Here is a 20,980-nt window from a genome sequence, read left to right as displayed (position 1 = left end):
ACATGATGTGCGGGGGTGACGAGGTAGCAAAGCTACTTTTTTTCCCCCTGATGTGTTCTGTAACGTAATAATGGATTGTCATGATTTTTTCTGTGTAAAAAGCATTGGAACGTACAGAACTGCACTTCATGCTGCTTAAGAAAAATGGCTCAACGTCCATCAGCCCTTTGTACCTACTCTAAATTTCCAGTGGGCATGCCCTGGCAGCGGAAGGTAAGGCCACGCTGTCGGAGGGGAGTTAGTGGCCTTGTGACAAAATATGGCAGCCGCCTTCGTTCTATTTTCATATGGCAGCCAGCAGGGGAGGAGAGAGGTGTTGATTTGTGCTTTGCATTTCTCCTCCGGGTGAGGGGGCAGACCCTCTTCAGACAGGTCCTCACATCGTTAGCACAAGTGAGTTTTCATTGCACAATTGCCGTGGGCCTTAGGAGGAGCTAAAACTTCACTCACCTGGAGTGTTCATCAGAGTTATTGCTGCTCAGTTATCTAGCTGCTGATGTTAAACACCAAAAAGCAGAAAATAGCCCATTTTTCTCTGCAGAAGTAATCTGAAAGCCGTTCGGACCAACCTAAACGGAGCTGCATTTGCAAATGCAGAGGCTGGTGCTGCCGGGCCATTCCTGGCCATGCCGGTGCCAGCAGAGGCTGCCTGTGCGGACAGGATGGCTGGTGCCTACACAACAGCAGGTCTGTTTCAGTGCAGGGAAACCCAGAGCTACTTCTGCAAGAAAAGCTACCTTCTGTGCCGTGGATTTAACCCAGGACCCTATGAGGTCAGCACAAAGGTTTCCTGAGGGCTTAGAGTAAGGTCTCCGTTGCAGAGATGCGTCTCTTCAGTGGTGCCAGGGTTAATTTTAAGTGCCGTGTTTCAGTCAATGTGCGAGAGAGGGTGAGCGTTGCTGAGATTGGCAGGGCCAGCAGTGCCCTGTTCCAGGCTCCTGTGGGTGAAGCTCTGCAAAAGGAGGTTCTGCCACGCTCACAGGGGCCCCGAGGTGCTGCTTTTGGGGTTGGGGTTTCTCAGCTGCGGAGCTGGGCTGCCAGCCCTCCTCCAGCCAAGCCTTCCAGGGGAACCGGTAATGGCCACAGGCCCTGCCTAAAATATAAACCAGCCAGCCTTTAAAAAGGGAGAGGGAAAGGTGTTGGGAAAGTATGTCCTAAGAGGGGATGAGCTGCTTTGGTCTTTCATTTCTGTAGTCCCCGAAGCAGCAGGGTCTGTGGCTCTGCTGCCTTCAGCCTCGGTGCCAGAGCCCTGCAGGGCATCCCCCTGGTTATGGGCTGCTGAGACATACCTCCCTGCTATCAGGCTAATAGACTGCAATTGCAAGTGTCTGTTATTGCCATGCTGTTTCTTTATATATGTGAGGAGAAAAGACTAGACCCGAGCAAAACATAGGAAGGGGAGAGAGAAGAAAACCACAACATAAATAAAAACTATTGATCTTAATTTCTATTTATTTTCATATGCTTAGTAAAAAGCACACTTATACTGAAAATCACGATAAATGTAGTCAGATGTTCCCTGTAGCAGGTTGAAATGAAAAGCTGTATTGGTGTTATGCTTAGGGAGAATTTTGAATGCTTGACAGTTATATTTTTTATGACTTTTCTGATTGCCTTTTAATTACTTTCATCACTTTATTTTACCCTCTTACTGCACTCTCTTACTTCGTAAGATTAGGAATAAAGCACTATGCTATTTTCCCTTTTATTTTTTTAAACTACTGTTTATCTCTGAATATAAAAACTGATAACCAGAGATAAAAATTTCACTGAAAAAAATTTCCTTTAATTATCTTAGAAGTAGGAATAGTGTCAAGTATGAGTACAGAGCATCATGCCAAGGGAATGACAGGTGAGAACTGTCACCGGCAGTTCTCATACACTGCATCTCCTTGCTGGTATCCATGAGCTGGATGGTGAACCTCGTTGCCTGATGAGCTTCTTTAAAGTGTTGACAGAAATATGCAACTTTTTCAGATAAAGGCTGGCCAGTGGCCATGCTTAACTTAGAAAATGCCAGGAGTGGATGTAGCTCTCTAGGCAGGAAGGAAGTGGAGTGACCCAGAAAAGAGCGTCAGCTTTCAGAATCACATTGCTTCTGGTATTTTTACTGAACGAGTACTGCTTTCAGGACAATTAAAGACTAAGGTTCTGACTCCTGGATTCAGTTTAAATACAGAATATAATTGCATGCAGGATGCTTCATCCAGGTTTTGGGGATATTTTTGGTACATGTGCTCTGAAGGTCATTAGGCAGACATGATACTGAGTGCATAATAGGAGAACCAGATAGGAAATATTTTCAGTTCATATAATTTTTAATGAAAGATTTTAAAAGAAAGAAATTACAAGCTTTTAAAAATAAAACATGTTTGCGTGTGTCTACATTTCTGACAAGTGGAAAACATTCTGTGGGCTATGACTGTATATGACTTTATATAACGTTTTAAATTTTTTAGAGTCTTGTATTTTAAATTCACATGAAGAATACATGTAATTTCTGTGCATATAAGTTGACTTCCAACTACTGCAGCTTAAAAAACCTGAACGTTAGTCTTTTGTGATTTTAAGAATATAGCTTATGCTATACATTTGCCTAATGCAGAGTTCCCATGACCATAAAATTGTCTTTTTGCCAAATGTTATATGCACATATTTCATGAAGTGGTCTACAGCTTTGCAGAAACTAGGGCAAGCTCTGTAAAAGAGAATGCCAGGTAATTATTCAAATTCCTTTTTTATGCCAAAAAATGACAAATTTGTTCCATAGTGGATTCTTTTCTGTGATTTCTGTGAAATCTCTAATAATATTGCTTATCTGTTGTTTCACCTACAGGTACATTTATGTTCCAATGGGAGGATCTCAGTCCAGTCTGCTGGGAACACTCTTTTCCACAGCCCTTACTTTTGCTTTTGTAAGCTATTGGCACGGAGGACAGAGTTATCTGTGGTACTGGGGTGCCCTTAATTGGCTTGGAGTGATTGTGGAAAATGGTGTCAAGAGGATACTTTCTATTTCACTTATTCAAGATTTAATTGTAAGTTGAATCTCTCTTCATTTCGTGTTCTTGTTTCATGGTCTGAAATTTCTGCTTGCTAGTTAGGTTTAATCTAGATTGAAATTGTGGATAACAGATAAAAGAGTTAGCATTCCCTTGCCTGCCCTCCAGTATTTGAGGTAAGCTCTGTAACTAGGACGTTCCAAAGTATCAGCAAAGCAAACACTGAAATATGCATGGTCTTAAAAGCTTCCTCTGCAGTCCTGGAGTAAGCAACTGCTTTGTATATGGCTGAACAGAAGCTGGATTTAACATTTGTATTCTGATTTCACTCAGGATGTCCTTAAAATATTCATCTTCACTAAAATTAGGAGTGTATATTTCTAACCATGTGTTTCCTGGACAATTGTGTGTGTAGCAGCTGCTTGCATCTGGGAACAAGCTTACACTGGGAAATCTTATACCACTAAAGAGCCAAGTAAAGAAAATACTGTTTTGCTTTGAGGACCTCTGATATTTTCACTTTTATACTTTGATCTATATACTGTCGTTTCCAAAGGACAAAATCGTCTTTGACATGCAATCATATGTAAAAAGCCCTATTTTAATTTTGACAGTCATTTTAGTCTGCAGGTTTGCTCACTATTAAATCCAAAATCTTCTAATAGCTGTTTGTAAGAAAAAATAATTCCTATGTCTTGCTTCCTTAGTAGTGACAAGTGTACAGATTTCCTACTCCTATATAATGTGGTAGTGGTGACTCGCTCTGCAGCCTGATGAAGTCCTGATGCTCAAGTAATTACGCTTGTTCTCCATCCCACCCATTTCAGTTTTCAGTGTTGTGGCATCCCATGTGTGGCAGCTGATACAGCAAGTAATTTAGTAGCCAGCAACAGCCAGTGCTACCTTATATCATCCAACTGTCCATCACTGCGAATTCAGTGACAGTCTGGAAGCAGCTTTTTTGCTTCCTAGAGAATGAGTTTATCGGAGCCATTAATCCTCCCTCAAGGGTGAAACTGAGCTTCACCATCTGACCGGCTACATTTGTCTCTGGACTGGAAGACAACATAGTTTTTTAGGCATCCAGCTGTATGAGGAAATATAAGTGTAGGGACTTCTTGTATTTGATGTCACTGTATTAGAAATTTTGAAAAAACCCTTAAGGAATTAAGTGCTTAAATACCATAGAAATTAAAAGGAAGTGGCGTTATGAAGGTGGGGTTATATGTACTGGATTAATTTCTAACATGTAGTTCTAATTACAGTTAACCTTTGCTGGCAGTAACGTTGGCTCCCTGACAATGAACCACATGCATTTTATCCCTTTCTTCCCCTTTGTTTCCATGCAGTGCTTTTAAAGGCCTGTCCAATGTCTTCCGTGTCTCCCTTGGTAACATGCCTGTAGAACTTCCTTAGAAGATACATCTTCCCCTGAAATATTTCTGAAACCAAAAATTTTAATATTAATAGTTTTGACATCCAAATTAGTGCATTAGGCAGATCTTGCTGCATTTGGTTCTGGCTGAGTCATGCTTTGCCTTGTGCCTTGAAGGTTTCTCTACAACATGAGATACAGTCTTTGCAAACTACCCCTCTTTGTTCTCTCCTCACTTTTCTAACAAACTTCCATTTTCTTGAACACTGAGACTTGGGAGCAGATGAGTAGTTGGACTTTGACCCTTCCTTATCAAGGGGTGGAGTGATGTGACATTCTCTAAGAAGTTTTACGTTTAAAATTAACTGCAAATTCCCTAAAGCCCTGTATAGATTTCATTTTTTCCCTTGTAGTCTAGCTTTTGGAAGCATTCCCATAATTCTGCCTCCGCGAGAGGTATACTGCAAGCCTGGTGACTGTGGTGTTGAGAACCCCGTTCTGGGGGATGGGTTTTTCACTTAAATTTCATCAGTTGACAAGCTGAAATCCTTTAGATTCTTGTGCTTCACTCACTTGTGATGTTGGCTCTTGGAGGCTATTTTTGAAAATGAAAGTTTATTTTTGTCCATGGAATAGAAGATGAGTTTCTGAAAGAATAAAAAGCACAGGTGTATGCCTTTTTTAGCCCATACTATTTACCAAACCTCCTCATATATGTTAAAGTTGAGTTACATAATTCAGTTGAGTAGGCGTGTTTAATTAGCAGAAGATACATTAAAAAAAATCTTGGAGAATAAGTTGAATCTAAATTCTGCTCTGTTTTTAAAATTGAATTGATCACAAAGAATAGCAAGAATTATATTCAAACTGCTTCCACTATATTGTCTCAATTCTCTTGCAAAGGAAAGATTTAGAAATCTAAATAAAGCCCATTTGAGTCTTGTCGTTCACTGAAGCCCTTTGCTGACAAAGAATATATATAAAAAGAATTGGACCCTATATTTATGCATATTTTATGGTAGTTTAAATCTCAGTGCTTGAAACCTAGCACAATATGGATAAATAACACTTTTGTAGCAGTCTGACAGGTTTTAAATGTCATCTCAGGCATATTTAACTAGAATGAACAAAGAAGCATGGGCATTATTTGTGAGAAGTAAAATCAGCATATAAACCAATATTTACTAAAAACAGTAAATTTCCCAACCCAGAAAGTTGGATGTGAAACTTCTCATTTGGACTGGTTGCAAACCAGTGCCTGGCTTTCTGATTTCCTGATGCTTCTTCTTACATACTTTTCAGCTTACATTGCTCTGAACTTTCATGTTTCAGTGAGTTGTGTTGTGAGTAATTATCTACGTATCTTTTTTTCCCCTAGAGGTTACTTGTAACAACTATCAGTAAATTAGAGCTCAATTAAGTAATACTGTCTTTTCATTAAAACATTGCATATGAAACAACAATAAATGCTATGTATCATAAGCTAGAGCGTATCTGGGAGCTTTTTATTGAACTGAAGGAGTTTTATTGTATTTTTGTCAGTTGGTTTATTTTTTTACTTTTTCAGGAGATGTTTAGTCCTGTGCTAAGCAAAGTAGTGCTCTGTTTCAATGATTCTATATTAAGGTCTTACAGATGAACAGAGACTCCAGTAATAACTCATTTGAAATCAATGACAGAATTTGTATTGATTTTTAATGAATAATGCATCAGAATTCTGAAAGAAAATGCTAATGGCTATCATTCTTCCAGTGATACAAATTTATTTCTTACTGCTTTTTCCTTAAGGAAAACAAGATATAGATCTAGATAAGAAATTAGGTTTTGGTATAAAAATAGATTTAGAATGATTTAAACCTTAGAATAGCTGACAACATCTTTAAATCAATAGATTTAAAAAAAAAAAAAAATTTGGAAATTTTCCAAAAGGAGAGATGTAGCAAGGGAGGTGAAGTTGGCATTTTGTTAAAATTAATGTTTTAATCTCAATTGAAACAGTAACATTTATCTTCTTAGTTCTTTTGTAAAGTGAAAACATGTCATGTAGTCTATTAAGAATTTTTTAAATTGAGACATAAAGATCTCGCATCTGAAAATCATGCTATGATGAATTTCTAGTTTAAGATCTTTCTAGCTTTATTTAGTAATAAACAGAACGCACCATAAACAATTCAATTTGAGCATCCAACTAATTTTAAGCATGAGTTATTTTAAAGTAATTTGTACTATCATTGTTAAGTGTTCTGTTTTTTTAAAGCATAAAATACTTTGATTTCAACATTTTCATTTATGGCTCTAATGAGGTACACTAATTAAGTCCATTTCAATACACTGTAATTGCCTTCCCAACCCCCCTTTGCAAAAGGAGAAATATTTTGTGTGATGTCTATGTTTTCATTAGTGTGTTAGGTTAGATTTGGTGAGTCTGTTAGATTACTCCTTTTTTCCCAGAAGAATAAACTCCATACTTTTGTCTCTATAGTTAAAATATCACCATTGTTGGTGATATTGTCACACAGAGGTGTGGTCAATGACAATTGACACCCTCAGGTTCACAGAGAAGAGAATTTTAGATGTCTTTCAAAAAGTTGGCTGCAGTGAGGGGTTTTTGTTCCTTTTTTTCTCTGTTTAATTTTGTTTGCCCTGTTTCTTCTGCTAGGCGCATTAAAATTTCTACAGTTATTCATAATAAGTTATGCATTATGCAGTGATCCTGCAGACAGCTGGTGCGGAGCATGGAAAGGTACTGCCTGGTGAGCCTGACCTCTGGGCTGTGGTTTGACAGGGAATTAAGCTGATCTAACAGCTCACTGCTATTGAAGTGAGAAAGGGAGGAAAGAGAAATTAAACCTTCCTTGCAGTCTCACTACTTCTTCCTCTGCAGGCCTTCCTGCTGGAATTTTGCTGAGCTGACCTAGCTCTTTACCCCAGCAGAAAGCCTTACTTCCTCTGGTTATTTTATTGCTGGGTGATTTGCCACATGGAGAGGAATCTGACAAGGACCCAAAGCAGTACAATGTGAGAGACAAAAGCCAAGGAAAGGAAAAGGAGGAGCTCAACTACTTGTAAACCTCCCCCCTTGCAAATGTACATAAGCAGTACAGGGTACGAGGCTGAGCCTCTGTGTTTAAAGTCAGTGGGACAAAAAAACCAATTGGGTCCTGCTGTAGTAGTTGCTCAGCCCTATGTTAGGGTCAAATTCAGCCTAGCCGGGATAAAGATTCCTGTGAATTTCAAACTATATCCTGTATATGTATTGAGCAAATGTGTAACTATCTCCTTCAATGACAAAATTTCTTTTTTTTAAGTATAACTCACTTAAAACTGCCATGAGGTAGCTGTAAAGCTGCCTTCTGCAGCTGTCCGAGGCAAGATCTGACCAAACAGTAGGAACTCATTCAAGAGCTCAGCTGTTCTTCACCACACACTAGGCTTTGATCTTTATTTTGCTTCATTTGGTGGAAAGAGTATTTATGCCACTGGTTTGCTAATGTCAAGCCTGTCTGGCCTTTTCTTTTTTACCAACAGTTTGGTGTCATTCATACATACTTTCATTGCAACATAGTGATTCAATTAAGTGGGAAGCATTACCAGTGATATTTCCTTCATAACATTTTTATGTGCTTGCTGTAGACTTCTGTTGGGCTTGTCACTTCACTCCCAACAATCTGTAAGAATGTAAGGTGGGGTGGTTGAACAAAGTCCCTTAATCAGGTTCTTACTCGTTAGTACAGAGTTTGGTTTTGAGATATAGGCATCACCCGTAATGTCACAACCCAGACCAGTGGATGGGGCTTGCCCCACACCCCTTATCCTAACCTTGAGTTCAGCCATATCATCGTTCTAACCAGAAGTCTCTACTATCCACAGTAAATGTACTTGGTCTCAAAATAAATGGAAACTCCTTTCCCTAGGTGTGAACATTAGCCAGGGCAGACTTGTGACAACTGGTCTTTGTGTTTGTACCTAGAAGCAGCAAGCTGAGTTATTGAGGCGCTCTTTTGTACTGAGCCGCTGAATGGCCATCAAATGTGAATATGGGCTGGCTGATGCATTCTAGGATTTTTCCACTGACTTTTAGCTTTGCCAACAATAATTCTGAGTTAAGTAATTGTTGCCATGTTTCTGCTTTTGCTTGATTTTATTTTTTTCCTCACTTCTCCACCCTTTTCTTGTAAGGCTTCATTTGTCTTCATGGAAGTGGATCCCATAACATTTTGGGAGCCTTGCTAAAAATGTACAACACACTTCCACTCTGGGTTGTTTTTTTTAACCAAGGGAACTTCTTGCCTCAGACTCAGTAATAAAGACTGAAAATCCAGTAGGTGTTGCTTTGTGTGAGGGACAGGCATATGCGATATGATACAGGCTTTTATGCTGTGAATGACAAAAGTGGCTGCAGTAAGATTTCAGAGATAACATTCTAGCATTTCCTACCTTTTGAATACAAGCCTCCTTTTTTTGTCAAATCTGTGCAAGAAATATATTTTATGTCAGTGGCGGAGAAACTATCATGATTTTCCATCTGTCTTTAACCGGATGATTGCTGCTCTCCTTCAGACTCCAGTGCCAGCTGGGAAGCTCCTTGCTCAGTTGTCATAACAAAAAAATGTTTCTCCCGCTTACCAGCATTGTTTACTTCCTCTTCTGTTTTGGAGACATCAGGCAGTTTTCTGGTGCTCAGGCCATAATGCAGTTTGAAAAGCAAGTACATCATGATATGGGGTGAAAACACCACAGAGTGATGCTGGTTAGATGCTTCTTTGTTACTGTTACGTGAATGCAGCCTCCCTCTGTTGTTCACCTCAAAAATTAGTCCAGACAATAGATGTCAGCAGTTAGAGAAATGCAAATTACAGAGTGGTCACACTCGTCTTTCTGCTGTGTCTTGAGATACAGAAACGGGCCACAGGGAAAGCGAGGTCTGTATTTGCTGAGAGTGTTTATCAGATGTCTCCATGGGGATTATTACTGTGTATTACTTATTTGTTAAGGGTTTCACAGTGGCCGTGTGCGATGGCTGTAAGGGCAGGACCAAAATGCAGCACTAATGATGTGTGAAGTTAGATCCTTTCCCAATTTGAGTAAAATTTAAAAGGTAAAAATGTTAAAATGTAGATGCAGGAACTGAGAGAAGTGTAATGGGCAGAAAGGAAACCAGAAAAACAAAAATTAAGGATGTCAAGGACCTGGACACAGAGGACAGTCCTTGTGTCTCTCGACCTGTCCTCCTTGGTGACAGCTGAGACACATTTATAGGAGTATACGCGCTGCCATTGCTTGGTTAAATTCCCTGCTTTAAACATAAAACAGAAAAGGGGATGGTGCATCTCAATGCTGTTCATTTGACGCTTTTCACAAGCTGCCACTTTTTGAAAAAAAAATATGTTTGGGCAGGTTCTTTGAGGGTGAAGAGTAAGTGTAGGAGCAAGTACAGAAATTTACTTCTGTGTATGTCAAACTTTCACACATGCATCTGTAAGTGTAGTGCATACATACGGGCTGGTAGGAGGCTTTCTTCCAACAGAAGGGGGGGTTGGCTCTTTGCTGAGAGATGCTATAAATGTAGATCTTTTGGAAAATCTAAAAATGAACTGGTGCGAGTGCAAGACAGCGTTTTGTTGAGTGAATGTTTAGTAAGACATCAATAGAGAAGATGAGTATCTTCTCAAATACTATATATAGCATTTATTCCTAAATTCAGAAACAAGTTCTATTTATGAAAATAGATCTTAACTGACAGCTGCTTGATTTTAATTGTGTGGTCCTCTTTTTATAGGAGTGATGTAGGGAATTACAGGTCATTTGCATCATCCTGTCTCTTGGAAAAATGTTGTCAGTTCCCGCCTTCATGTGTGAACTTTCCAGGAGCTAATTTTTACCTTTGCTTTGGAAGGATGGTATATACCTTGAAAAGAAACAGGAGCTGACCTCAGGCCACAGTTCAGCTTGGGGAGCAGGGAGGGAACAACTGCAAGCAAAACATAATGCCAGAAAAATAAAGCAAAGTAAAGGGAAGTGGTTCTGGATTAGAGCTAGATGAAGAACGGGACAAACAGGAATGATTGCCATTGATTACTGAAGGGTACAGTATATGTTGATGAGAAATTAAATTTATTCTTCCATTTGGTGTGGCAGTTGTTGATGCGTAAGATCTGGTAGCACATCTCATTCACTTTCTGCTTGTTCCTTTTCTTGTTACTGTTAGACCTCTGGGAATTCCATAATTTCTTTTGGATTATTTTATAAATGGATATTTTGCATGTGTATTCAGCCAGAATTCTTTATTTTTGTTGCTTTTCTATTCTGTGATACTGTCTCTACTCTTATCCTATTCAACATCTGTCCCTCAGCTTCAGAGTGCAGGATTAGGTTTTATATTGACATCTCAGCCCCTCATCAGCTGCCTTTCCCTTGCTCCTGCTGCTCGTCGAGCCCAACTTCTACCAACATCAATGAGCACATGTAGTCCCTCCCTCCATTTCTGCAATCTCCCAAACACGCTTTTGTCATTATTACCCTTTGACAATGTGTATTAACAAACATTTTTAGAAGTTGCCCCGCAGCTTGGACCCAACCCATCTTCATTTCTACTGCTCACTTCAAAAATTAAATAAATTGACATTCTGTTTAGCAGAGCTTTGTCACAATTTTCAGCCTTTCCTCCGCCCCATCTGCTCCCCCAGCTGCTCTGTCACACCCTGCCCTCCATTTTCAGTGTGCCTGACTGCAGGCAGATAAAATAGCCGGGAACTGTTAGTCAGGATGTGTCGCTTCCCTTCCCACTGTCCCATCTGCTCCTCGCTCTCTTTCAGCTTTTCACCCGTGCTCTTGTTTTTATGCTGGCCCGTTATTTTTGGCAAATGGCTGCATTGCGGATGACCCAGATTCAAGGGAGGCATTGAGGTGTTCACTCTTGTGGTAATGGGTTGATTACCAGGGGTCAGGGATAGACATTGAAGAGTTGGCTTGTCATTTATCTAAGACCATTTTCTAAAAGGAAGCACTTAGAAGTGCTTTTAAGATAGACTGGCTGGTCTCTGTTGCTTCTGTAGAGAAATAAACAAATTCGGACCTTACTCTTCAGTTGTGATGCAATGGGGGTGAAAACCAAAGTTCAGATCCTTAAATTGCTCTGGTAAAAGGAGCCACAGGAAGCGATTTGAGGTTTTTTCCAGGCATTTTCCTGATCCTTGTAATGGTACCACCTGTGTCGCTCCTGTACTGCAGCAACCTTACCCACAAATATTTTACCCCCTCCCCTCCAAAATCCTTGTAAAACCTATGTAATGGGCCATTGCAAAGAATATTTCATTTCGTTTTTGTGATGTAACTAGGACAATTACATCAGCTTTTAAGCATTGTTTCTCTAGTAAAAAGCTCCAAGAAATTGAAAGGATGGAGCTTTAATAACTGTAGAAAGCACATTTACGCCCCTCTCACACACTAGGAAAGGCAGTGAAAGATAATGCAGGACTAAGTGTAACATTCATGGTAGTTAATTTACTTGATTTTGTCAACACAACAAATAGTGCAGTTTATGTATCTTAGTTTAAAATTATCGTGGATAAGTTGGCTGATAGGTCTAAGTGGGAGAGGATGAAACCCGTAGAACAGATAGTAATTAAATATTACACATTTAAAAAAGGCAACTCTTCTAAAAATTGTTCTAGATTATTTTGACCCTTTAAAATCGAAAGGCAGATGAAAATAGAATAATGTAATCTGTAATGTTGCAGTTTGTAGTAGTAAGCACATGTTTCATGTCACTCTGGCCATAGTATTTGACAGTCTTATTCCACAGTGCATATGTTCCCATAAAAAATATTCAACTGCTTCTCCAATTTTACCATACGCTCTTATTTTACCATGTGCTTGGATTATCAAGTCTCTGGAAGGGTGGTTAAAAAAGAAATAAATGTTGTGAATCTCTGTTTTTCTCCATGAAGATAGACTCCTGTTGAAATTGCAGCAAATTTAATTTCCTTACATGGCACTTGTTGAAGTATTTTTAGTATGAGCAAGCTTGATAACTTCACTGACGTATACAGAACTTTTCTTTAATCTGCCCCAGAACAGCTATATAAATGAGATGCATTACAAATGCAGCAGACATAGATAATTTCCATCTTCTCAGCACGTGCCAAGAAGTTACCAGCAGCTGATGTCTGTCAGGGGAGGCTTTTTCCCACATGTCACCCTGTCATGAGGCTGGGTTTGCGGTGTGGTGGAAGACAGTTCCCAAGCCCTCCCTAAAACACCATGATGTATGTGACCTGTTCCCAGAACAAGCTACTGCAAATGGATTCAGTAGCCCTCTGAATAGAGAGCATTTGGGACGTGCCAAGTCACCATGGGGCCACCACTATTGCTAGAAAAAGTTTAAGAATGATTGCTGTAGGAATATGTAGTGTTGGGTCCCTGATAGAATACTGGGGAATATATTTCAGTAGAAGACTTCAGCATGGTATTTTGTATAGAACTGCCTAGTTTTAACTGCTGTATGGAATTCAGTCTTGGGTGGATGACTTATTCTGGTCAGTAATCCCCAAAGTATTATCTCTGTCGTTGGCTACCTAGGAGATGTAATGCATTTAGGAAAAACACTTCTGGACCCTCAATTTCATCTCTCCATGCCATTCAGTAATATTGTTGTACTCAGTCCTATAAATCAGTGAAAATGCAAATTTGTTGTTGATTATCTCTAGCTCACCTTAGAGAGAAGTTCTTTTAAATTATGCTCCACTGCCTGAAGCGACTTCTGCCATGTTTCTTTGTTTTTCACTCATAGTGCTCTAAGTTCCTTGCAAAGCAGAGAAGGGCCACAAAGGTGACTGGGAAGCCTTCCATATGAGGAAAGGCTGAGAGAATTGGGTTTGATCAGCCTTGAAAAAAGAAGGTCTGGGGGACACCTCATCACCACATTCCAGTATTTAAAAGGTGGCTATAAAGAAGCTGGAGACTCCCTTTTTACAAAGAGTCACATGGAAAAGATGAGGGGTAATGGGTACAAGTTACTCCTGGGAAGAATCTGATTCGACACAAGGGCAAAATTTTTCACAATGAGAAAAACTGGCCCCTGGAATAATCTCCCCAGGGAAGTGGTGGATTCCCCAAAATTGGATACTTTTAAGATTCAGCTGGACAGAGCACTGGACCACCTTGTCTAGACCATGCTCTTGCCAAGAAAGGTTGGGCCAGATGATCCTTGAGGTCCCTTCCAACCTGGTATTCTATGATTCTTTTCATGCCTGTCTTCTTCCACCCCTCTCAAAAACATACAGTTTTACTTTTCAGGATACTGCACTACATGATAGTATCTTTTATTTTTGTAAGATGACTGAGAAGGCCCAGTTGATAGAGATCTGACAGTAGCCAATTTTGCTAGGCCCAACAATGTGCAGAGAGAGGTTTTTCCCAACATCTGGCAAAAATGTCTGAGGCTGATTTTGATTTACAGCAGGAATTGGATTGTTATAATAACCCAAACTCCATTCAGTTCCAAGAAATATGGCCTGAGCCAGCCTGTGTAGGTCACCTCCTATGTCATGCCACATGCCTTGACAATAAGTCTGGGGTTTTTGTGTAGTTTAAGTGCCACAGTCCATTTATTTCACAGTGTGTGGAAGAAAACAAAGAGTGATTAGTAAAAGTAAAATATGACAAAGTATTGATGTGAGATTACTAGTAAGATGGAGCATTGAGGATGGATGTAAATATAAGGGTTTCAGCCAGACAGCCATGTCTGCATTGTGATTTTAATATTAGGTGCTCTTTTGCCACTTTATCTTTTGTCCATGTTTCCAACAGGAAAAGAGGAGAGAGAAAGAGGCAGCAGTAAAATCCAGAGAAACACCACAAATCCATAGCAGCTGCTTGTATTGTTGCAATGGAACATGTTGTTAAAAGCGTTAAATAGCATAATGAAGAGTTGTGGGTGTGGAGGGTTTTTTTAATTTTGTCTGCGGATGAAAACAACTTGCTGTATATTCAGAAAAATCCACATGGTGGTTGGTATTTAAATCACAAATGTTATTATGGATTATCTAGACTAACCGCATTCTTTTTTCACGGGTAAATTAATGCTTCCAGTGTATTAATTTGAGCACAATAGCTGCTCAGGTACTTTCATAGTTAGCTTTTTCTAGATGACATGAGATGTCTAAAGAATGTTTTCTTTTTTTTACCTTCTTTGCAGCTGGGTAAAAGCTGCATTGACATCAAAGACTCTAAGGAAAAAGCGTACTGCTTTTTGGATCAATGCCTGGCAAAGTTAATGGAAATTAGCTACAGCAAAACCCAGAAAGGGTTCAGTGTTTGTCTAACTGTTTGTGTCTTAAACTATTCCCTTATACCTTATAAATGACCAAAGGCTTTTATGGTCTGTACTACAGTTAACTTGCATTGTTTAACATATAGCACTTTCGTAGAGGGTAATGTATTATATGTGACAGTTTTATTTATTTTCTAGTAACGGTATTAATTTTTTTTTCTAAAGTGGCAGAACTTTTTCAGCTATTCATGGTGTTTGTCTTAGTGGTACTGCTTTTGATTGTAAAACAGGCACACCTGACAAACTTACCAGGTCTACTTAGAACAAAGTACTAGAAAGGGAAAAAGTAGTTTCACTAAGTAACCATAATTATCATATATTCCCTACCGCTCTTCTACGATGCCCTAGTTTTCATCCAGAACTTTCAGAAAAAAATTTCAGTCTCTGTTTTCATACGTGAATATTTTTCATAGCCTTGTATGGAAGATTGACTATGGCTGTATTGCGCACACAGCCCGATACAGCTTATCTATCCCCATTTTTGTGCTGACTCAAACTGACTCATACACTAGATATAGTTGTGTCTGGGGCTAACATTCAATTTACCAGAGATCCACTTTGCAGTAATATGTTAAAATTGTATTTTTATACTCATAGCTGTGATTTATTTGAAGATTTGTCACTTTATAATCTAGCAGTTGAAACATTTGTTTTGATGTTTATGAAACTTACAAAATTTAATTTGCTAGGAATTAATTTCTAGGTCTGCTTTGAGCATGTGTTTATGTTGTTTCAGGTATCTGAGCATGAATTCTGGTCTGGCTGCAGATATTAAAGACTAATTACTGCTCTTTTTTTTTTGGTGCTGCAGTCACAAGACACTGTTTTCTGCAACATCAACGTTTATGACGTGAAGGCTGAGCAGCTCCTCATATTTTCCTTAGTTCCCATGCCCTGGCAAATCTCATCACTTCACACAAAGCATTCAGTCTTTTGCAGATTCAGGCACTATGTAAAGAGGCTTTCAGCCTGGGGCCATGATGAACGAGATAATTTTCTTACACAGTAATGAGACTGTATTTCCATGTGATGTGCTATAATGCACTTTAAAATTTGTTCTAATAGCTGAATATTGGAGGAAGCTAAAACTTTCTCATCCTTCTTTCACCATCTTCTTGCAGTCTATGCTGCGCTCACACCTCAGGTGATAATGCAAAATATGGATTCAGAAAAATGTAGACTAATATATGGTGGAGAAAGACCCACTTTATTTGTATCATTAGATCAAAGTACCAAAAACTTTACCACAGATCTTTACACTTCTCGAACATGAGCAGTAATATTTGCACTGAAAAAAAAATATTGGGGATTGTATGTGGATTTAAATATTTTTTTATAGGAAGTACCTGTTTATTAAGACTCATTGTGGTAACCAGTTCTAATCTGATTCTAGAATCTTTCAGTGAAGTCTTACTAATCAACCAAAGCATTAGTGACTTCTGAACTTGTTTGATGTGGTTTGTTTTATACTGAGGTCCATATTGGAACCTATTGGATAGTATTATCCATCACAGAAGCGTGTTGCTACTGTTTATGTCCATGAGCAAAAAATCATCAAGGAGTACATTTAATAAGAAAAGAATTAAAACATAGAATGTGTAGAACTGTGTCCAGTTCTGGGCTCCTCACTAGAAGACAGACATGGACATGCAGAGTGAGTCCACCAAAGGGCCACAAAGATGGCAAAGGGACTGGAGCATCTGTTATAAGAGGAGAGGCTAAGAGAGCTGGTGGGACCTCAGCCCAGAGAAGACAAGGTTCAGGGGGGAACTTATCCATATGTATAAATAACTAACTGTAGAGGGGAAGAAGACAAAAGCCAGACTCTTCTCAGTGGTATTTAGTGACAGGAAAAAAGGCAACAGGCACAAACTGAAATACAAGAAATTCCATTTAAACATAAGAAAACTTTTTTTTACTGTGAGGGCAGTCAAACACTGGCACAGGTTGCCCAGTGAGGTTGTGCAGTCTCCATTGTTGAAGATATTCAAAACCTAACTGGACACAGTCCTGAGCAGCCTGCTCTAGCTGACCCTGCTCTGATGACCTTCCTAGGTAACCTCCAGAGGCCCCTTCCAACCTCAACTATGATTCAACACTGGTTTTTATTGTGAAGTCGTACTCAAACTTAAATGGCATCGGTGGGAGTTCTGCTAGATGTTTTAAAAGCTCTGGGATCCGTTCCATAAGTATTTGAACTTCTGTATAAAAGTTGTTTGTCAATGTCTTTTTCTAACATTGCTTGAAAAATTGTAGGGGTTGTTAACTTCATCTGCACCTTTTGTTTTGCCCCTTAGGAGAGTTTCTTCTCGCCCAGAATTCGTCGTCGACTTCATGCTGTCCTAGCATCTGTTAGCACTTCAATGTTGATTTTATCAAATCTAATATTTCTTGGAGGAAATCACGTTGGAAAAATCTACTGGAACAGGATCTTTATGGAAGGCAAGTTTATTTTTATGTGCTTTCTAGGTAACTGAACTTTCCAAATATTACCTTGGGTGGGCTGGGCCAGGTTCTTTTCATACTGCGCTAACTGGGAGTAACTTTCTTTCTGTTCCTGTTCAAAACCATCAAAAATCTGAAAAAAATTAAATAACTATGCAGGCTGTGTGTCTACAAAGAAACATTGTTTTTCTCCCATCAAGTCTAGAAAAAGAGTTATCGGGCTTCTCTTGTCAGTGAAATCACTGGAGAGCAAATAATAAACGTGTGTCAAGTTAGCCACATTAGATTTTATTTTTCTGCTCTGCATTTCAGGTACATCAGTAAAAACAGGCATACTAAAGCCAACCCCATAGATTCTATGGAAGGTTAGTGAATGAGATCTGCATAATACAGCATAATTGAGTAATTAAGGTTTTTTCGTAGTGGATCTTTTGTCAGGATTGGGACCTTCTGACTATTGAAGACAAAGTTTGAGGACAGGGGAACTTGGGTGACAGTATCAGCCTGTGGTGTTGCCAGATAAGCAATATGCAGTGTTGTGCTGTGAGCTGACTTGGAAGACAAATCCAGCTTTAATTTTTTTTTGGCCAGAGTTCAGTGTAAGCAGGACCAGTTTTCTTTTTAGGTTCTTATTGCTGCCAGAGCCCCCCGTTGTCAAATAAAGGTCTTGTAGAGGAATATTTCTTCCTCGTGAGGGAGGTGCTAATGGGCTTCTGTGCCTACAAGCACTCTCCTACAAAGACCACCAGTCTGGTTTTCCTTCGTGCAGTGTTTTCTCCTCGTGTTCCTTGCAATGGTTTAGAGGTCAGCTCTGAAGTTCCAAGGCCCTGTGCATCATTAAAATTACTATTGTCAAAATTACAAGAGCAGGGTTGTGTGTGTCTTACATGTATGAATATTTGTTCTTAAATTTGTTGTCAAACTGTTTGGACCAACCTTAGTGCTGGTTTCTAAAACTTAACTTGACCCCGTAAGTTATTTGCAGAGAAACATGTTCCTGCAACAAGCATTTCCTTTGACTTTTTTTAGTAAGACTTTTCTCATATGAGACAGTGTCATTTTAATAAGAAAGCAGGAAAAAACTGGTTTTAATCCTCTATTCAGAGTTAATAATTAATACTTCACTTCAAAATGAGAGGCTCCAACAAGGGGGGTTCTTTTTGGAAGGGCTGTCTCCTGGGACCAGCTGTGCAGTGCTTTTGGTTAGGAGGCTGAATTGTCTTAGGCAGTAAGCTGGGGGGAGACACAAGTATACTGGGTGATAAAATGCTTCCTGCACTTTCTCTAGTTTTTGAGGAACAGAGCCCAGATTAATGAGGAAAGCACACAGTGCATGTCAGGTGTGTTTTACTTTGAATAGCTGTCTGAAAACTGGACAGCCATCATTTAACTTCAACTGTAAAACAGTACTTTAACTGTCCAGTTTACCTTGCTAAATTGTGAGAAGTGCCTCTCTTTAGGGCAGTTCGTCCCACATACATCTATTTTAGCATGGGGTGAGATGCACTGTCACTCTTCACTGAGTTTAGGGGCATTTTGTAGAGGTTAGTTTAGATCAGATTGGACATCCAGCCTTTGAAAAGGTGTCCTTCAGTGGACATCCAGCTAAGAGTGAGTTTCACCCTTGGTTAGAAATGATTTACCACAGGAGCACGGAATGGCTGGCTGGGCGGAAGTCCTGCAGTGAAGGGTACCTGACTGTTCCACCAGATTGCAAAATTTGTGCATCAACAGCATCACACCACTTACAACAAAAATAGACCTTACACCAAGGTGCATTGACAGCAGCGTAAAATGCATAAAATGACCTCTTCTCCTACATGATGCTCTGAAGGTTAAAGTGAAAATATGTCCAGTTTTGGTTACTGCATTAAAAAAAAAAAAAAGATCACCTGACAATTAGGGTGAAGGAAATACAGCAACATGATTGGAAGGCTAGGAGCCATGAACCTGAAATAATTAGCATTGTTTTATTTTGAGAGGAACGTATTGAGGGTGGAAATAAGTACATAGAAGTTTCTGCAAAGAAAATGTTAACAAGCTATTCTGTATCGCCAGTGAGGTCAGGAGAAGAAAAAAAAAACCTGTGAAATGTAGGAAGGAAGCTTTAGTTGAGGTAGGAGAAACTTTCAAACTGTAAGGCATGAAAAGTATTGAAACACATTACCTAGATAAGCTGTTGCATTGCCATCTTTGGAGGACAGTGCTCAGGTAGACAAAAATCTGTCAAGCAATGTAGAAAATACTGGTGTAATCATGGTGTGGGAGGAACCTCTGAATGTCCCCTAGACCCATTCTAAGCCCTCTTTTGGTGGTTCGTCAGCAGATACAGCTGTTTACATGGAAGAGAAGTCTGTGTACAGCACAGCAGGTTTTTTGTTTGGATTTATATATTTCTTCAGTAAGTTAAGAACCATGGTAATGTACAAAAATGCAGTTTCAGTAACATTTTATAACAGTTTCTTTTTGAAGTTTGATGGTCTGATGGGTGAAAAAAAGCCTTTAGTGCTGTGGTTGAGGTGCAACTTAGTGGAAGTCATGGTGCAATTTTAAACTACTGACAGATACTCTCATGGAGAAGTCCAACCTAAACCATTCTATGATGCTATGATTCTTTTTTTCTAGCATTTAGGATGAAATGCATAGTGACATATATGAATATTTCATTAGATAAATTTCTGAGAGCATTTAAAATCAATTGTAATATGCAAAACTAAAGCTGATTTCTCAGTGTCTAGTATTTGTTTGCTAGTTGAAGATGGTGAAGCCTTTATTTTCCCTCCAGTTTTCTCTTTCAGCTTGCTTTGAAGCAAAACCAGGTTTTATGCTGATCAGAATTCAGTTATTTGGTTATAGAGAAAAGAAAAGATTTTCTCATCACTACTAGGCTTTTACCTACCTACTTTATGGAAACAGAAAGCCTCTGGACTTCTTCCCAGTTGTCCAGCGCTGTCTCAGATTATGTTTCACAGGACATCTTAGACGTTGATTTGCAAGTGGGAATTTCCATGATACAAGGTGCAAGGTTCAGAGGTCTGAGTGAACCAAAGAGTTTGGTGTAACATATTTGGTGTATCATGCACAAATGTGGAAATTTTGGCTTCCTTTGGCAGAAACAGCAGACAATTATCTTATGATATTAAATTTAAATGATGCAGTATTGAAGATTATTCTCAGAATTTGTATTTGTTTCATTTTATGCAAATCACATAATGAATGAATTGGGAATTGAAAGGGTATCAGGATCCTTCAAGGCGTCGTCCTGGACTGCTGTTACCTCTATAAGTTTTCCCTTGATTTTGAAGACAATGAAACTAGGTCCTTTTTCTACAAAAAAATGACTTGTATGTTAGTGATTGAGATGCCTTTCTATGTTCAACAACTGAATCATTTAAAAACCACTACTTATTGTGTAGCTTTGCTGCTGTATGAGATGTCAGTAACAAAAAAAGATGAGAGGTTCCTGTACCAGGTGTTGTACGCTCTTGTCTGGCTCGTGTGAGATCATGACTACCCATTAGATATGTTGCTGATCATATGCCTCATTTCCTGCAATAATGAGTGTAGGAAAAACATCTCAGGATGATCAACAGTTCATACAACAGCATCTCTACCTTCAAAACCTGAATCTTGCTAGTTGGCTTAGTTAACAGATTGAACACATTTTAAGGGCTGAAGGAAACTAATAAAAAAAAGTTAGAGCAAAGTAGTTAGAACTGGTTAATAAACAGGGTTTTGTTGGACTTTTTAACTCTGAAGTGTTGCTGGATAACATACAATGATGTATTAGGAGCCATATAGCACTTCAACAACTGCTGGTAGCAG

The 20,980-nt window shown here is 39.2% G+C and overlaps 1 protein-coding gene across 1 annotated transcript in view; it reads left to right on the top strand.

Moving 5' to 3' along the window:
- Window positions 1–20,980, top strand: part of HHAT (hedgehog acyltransferase) — a 163,059-nt gene that overhangs the window by 74,883 nt on the left and 67,196 nt on the right. The window contains exons 10-11 of the mRNA XM_014951242.1: window positions 2,837–3,038; window positions 17,008–17,152. Of these exons, the coding sequence (XP_014806728.1) occupies window positions 2,837–3,038; window positions 17,008–17,152 (347 nt within the window). The remainder of the gene's footprint in view (window positions 1–2,836; window positions 3,039–17,007; window positions 17,153–20,980) is intronic.

Source organism: Calidris pugnax, unplaced genomic scaffold, assembly GCF_001431845.1.
Source record: "Calidris pugnax isolate Ruff unplaced genomic scaffold, ASM143184v1 scaffold24, whole genome shotgun sequence".
NCBI classification, from domain to species: Eukaryota; Metazoa; Chordata; class Aves; order Charadriiformes; family Scolopacidae; genus Calidris; species Calidris pugnax.
This window is presented reverse-complemented; position numbering and strand designations above follow the sequence as displayed.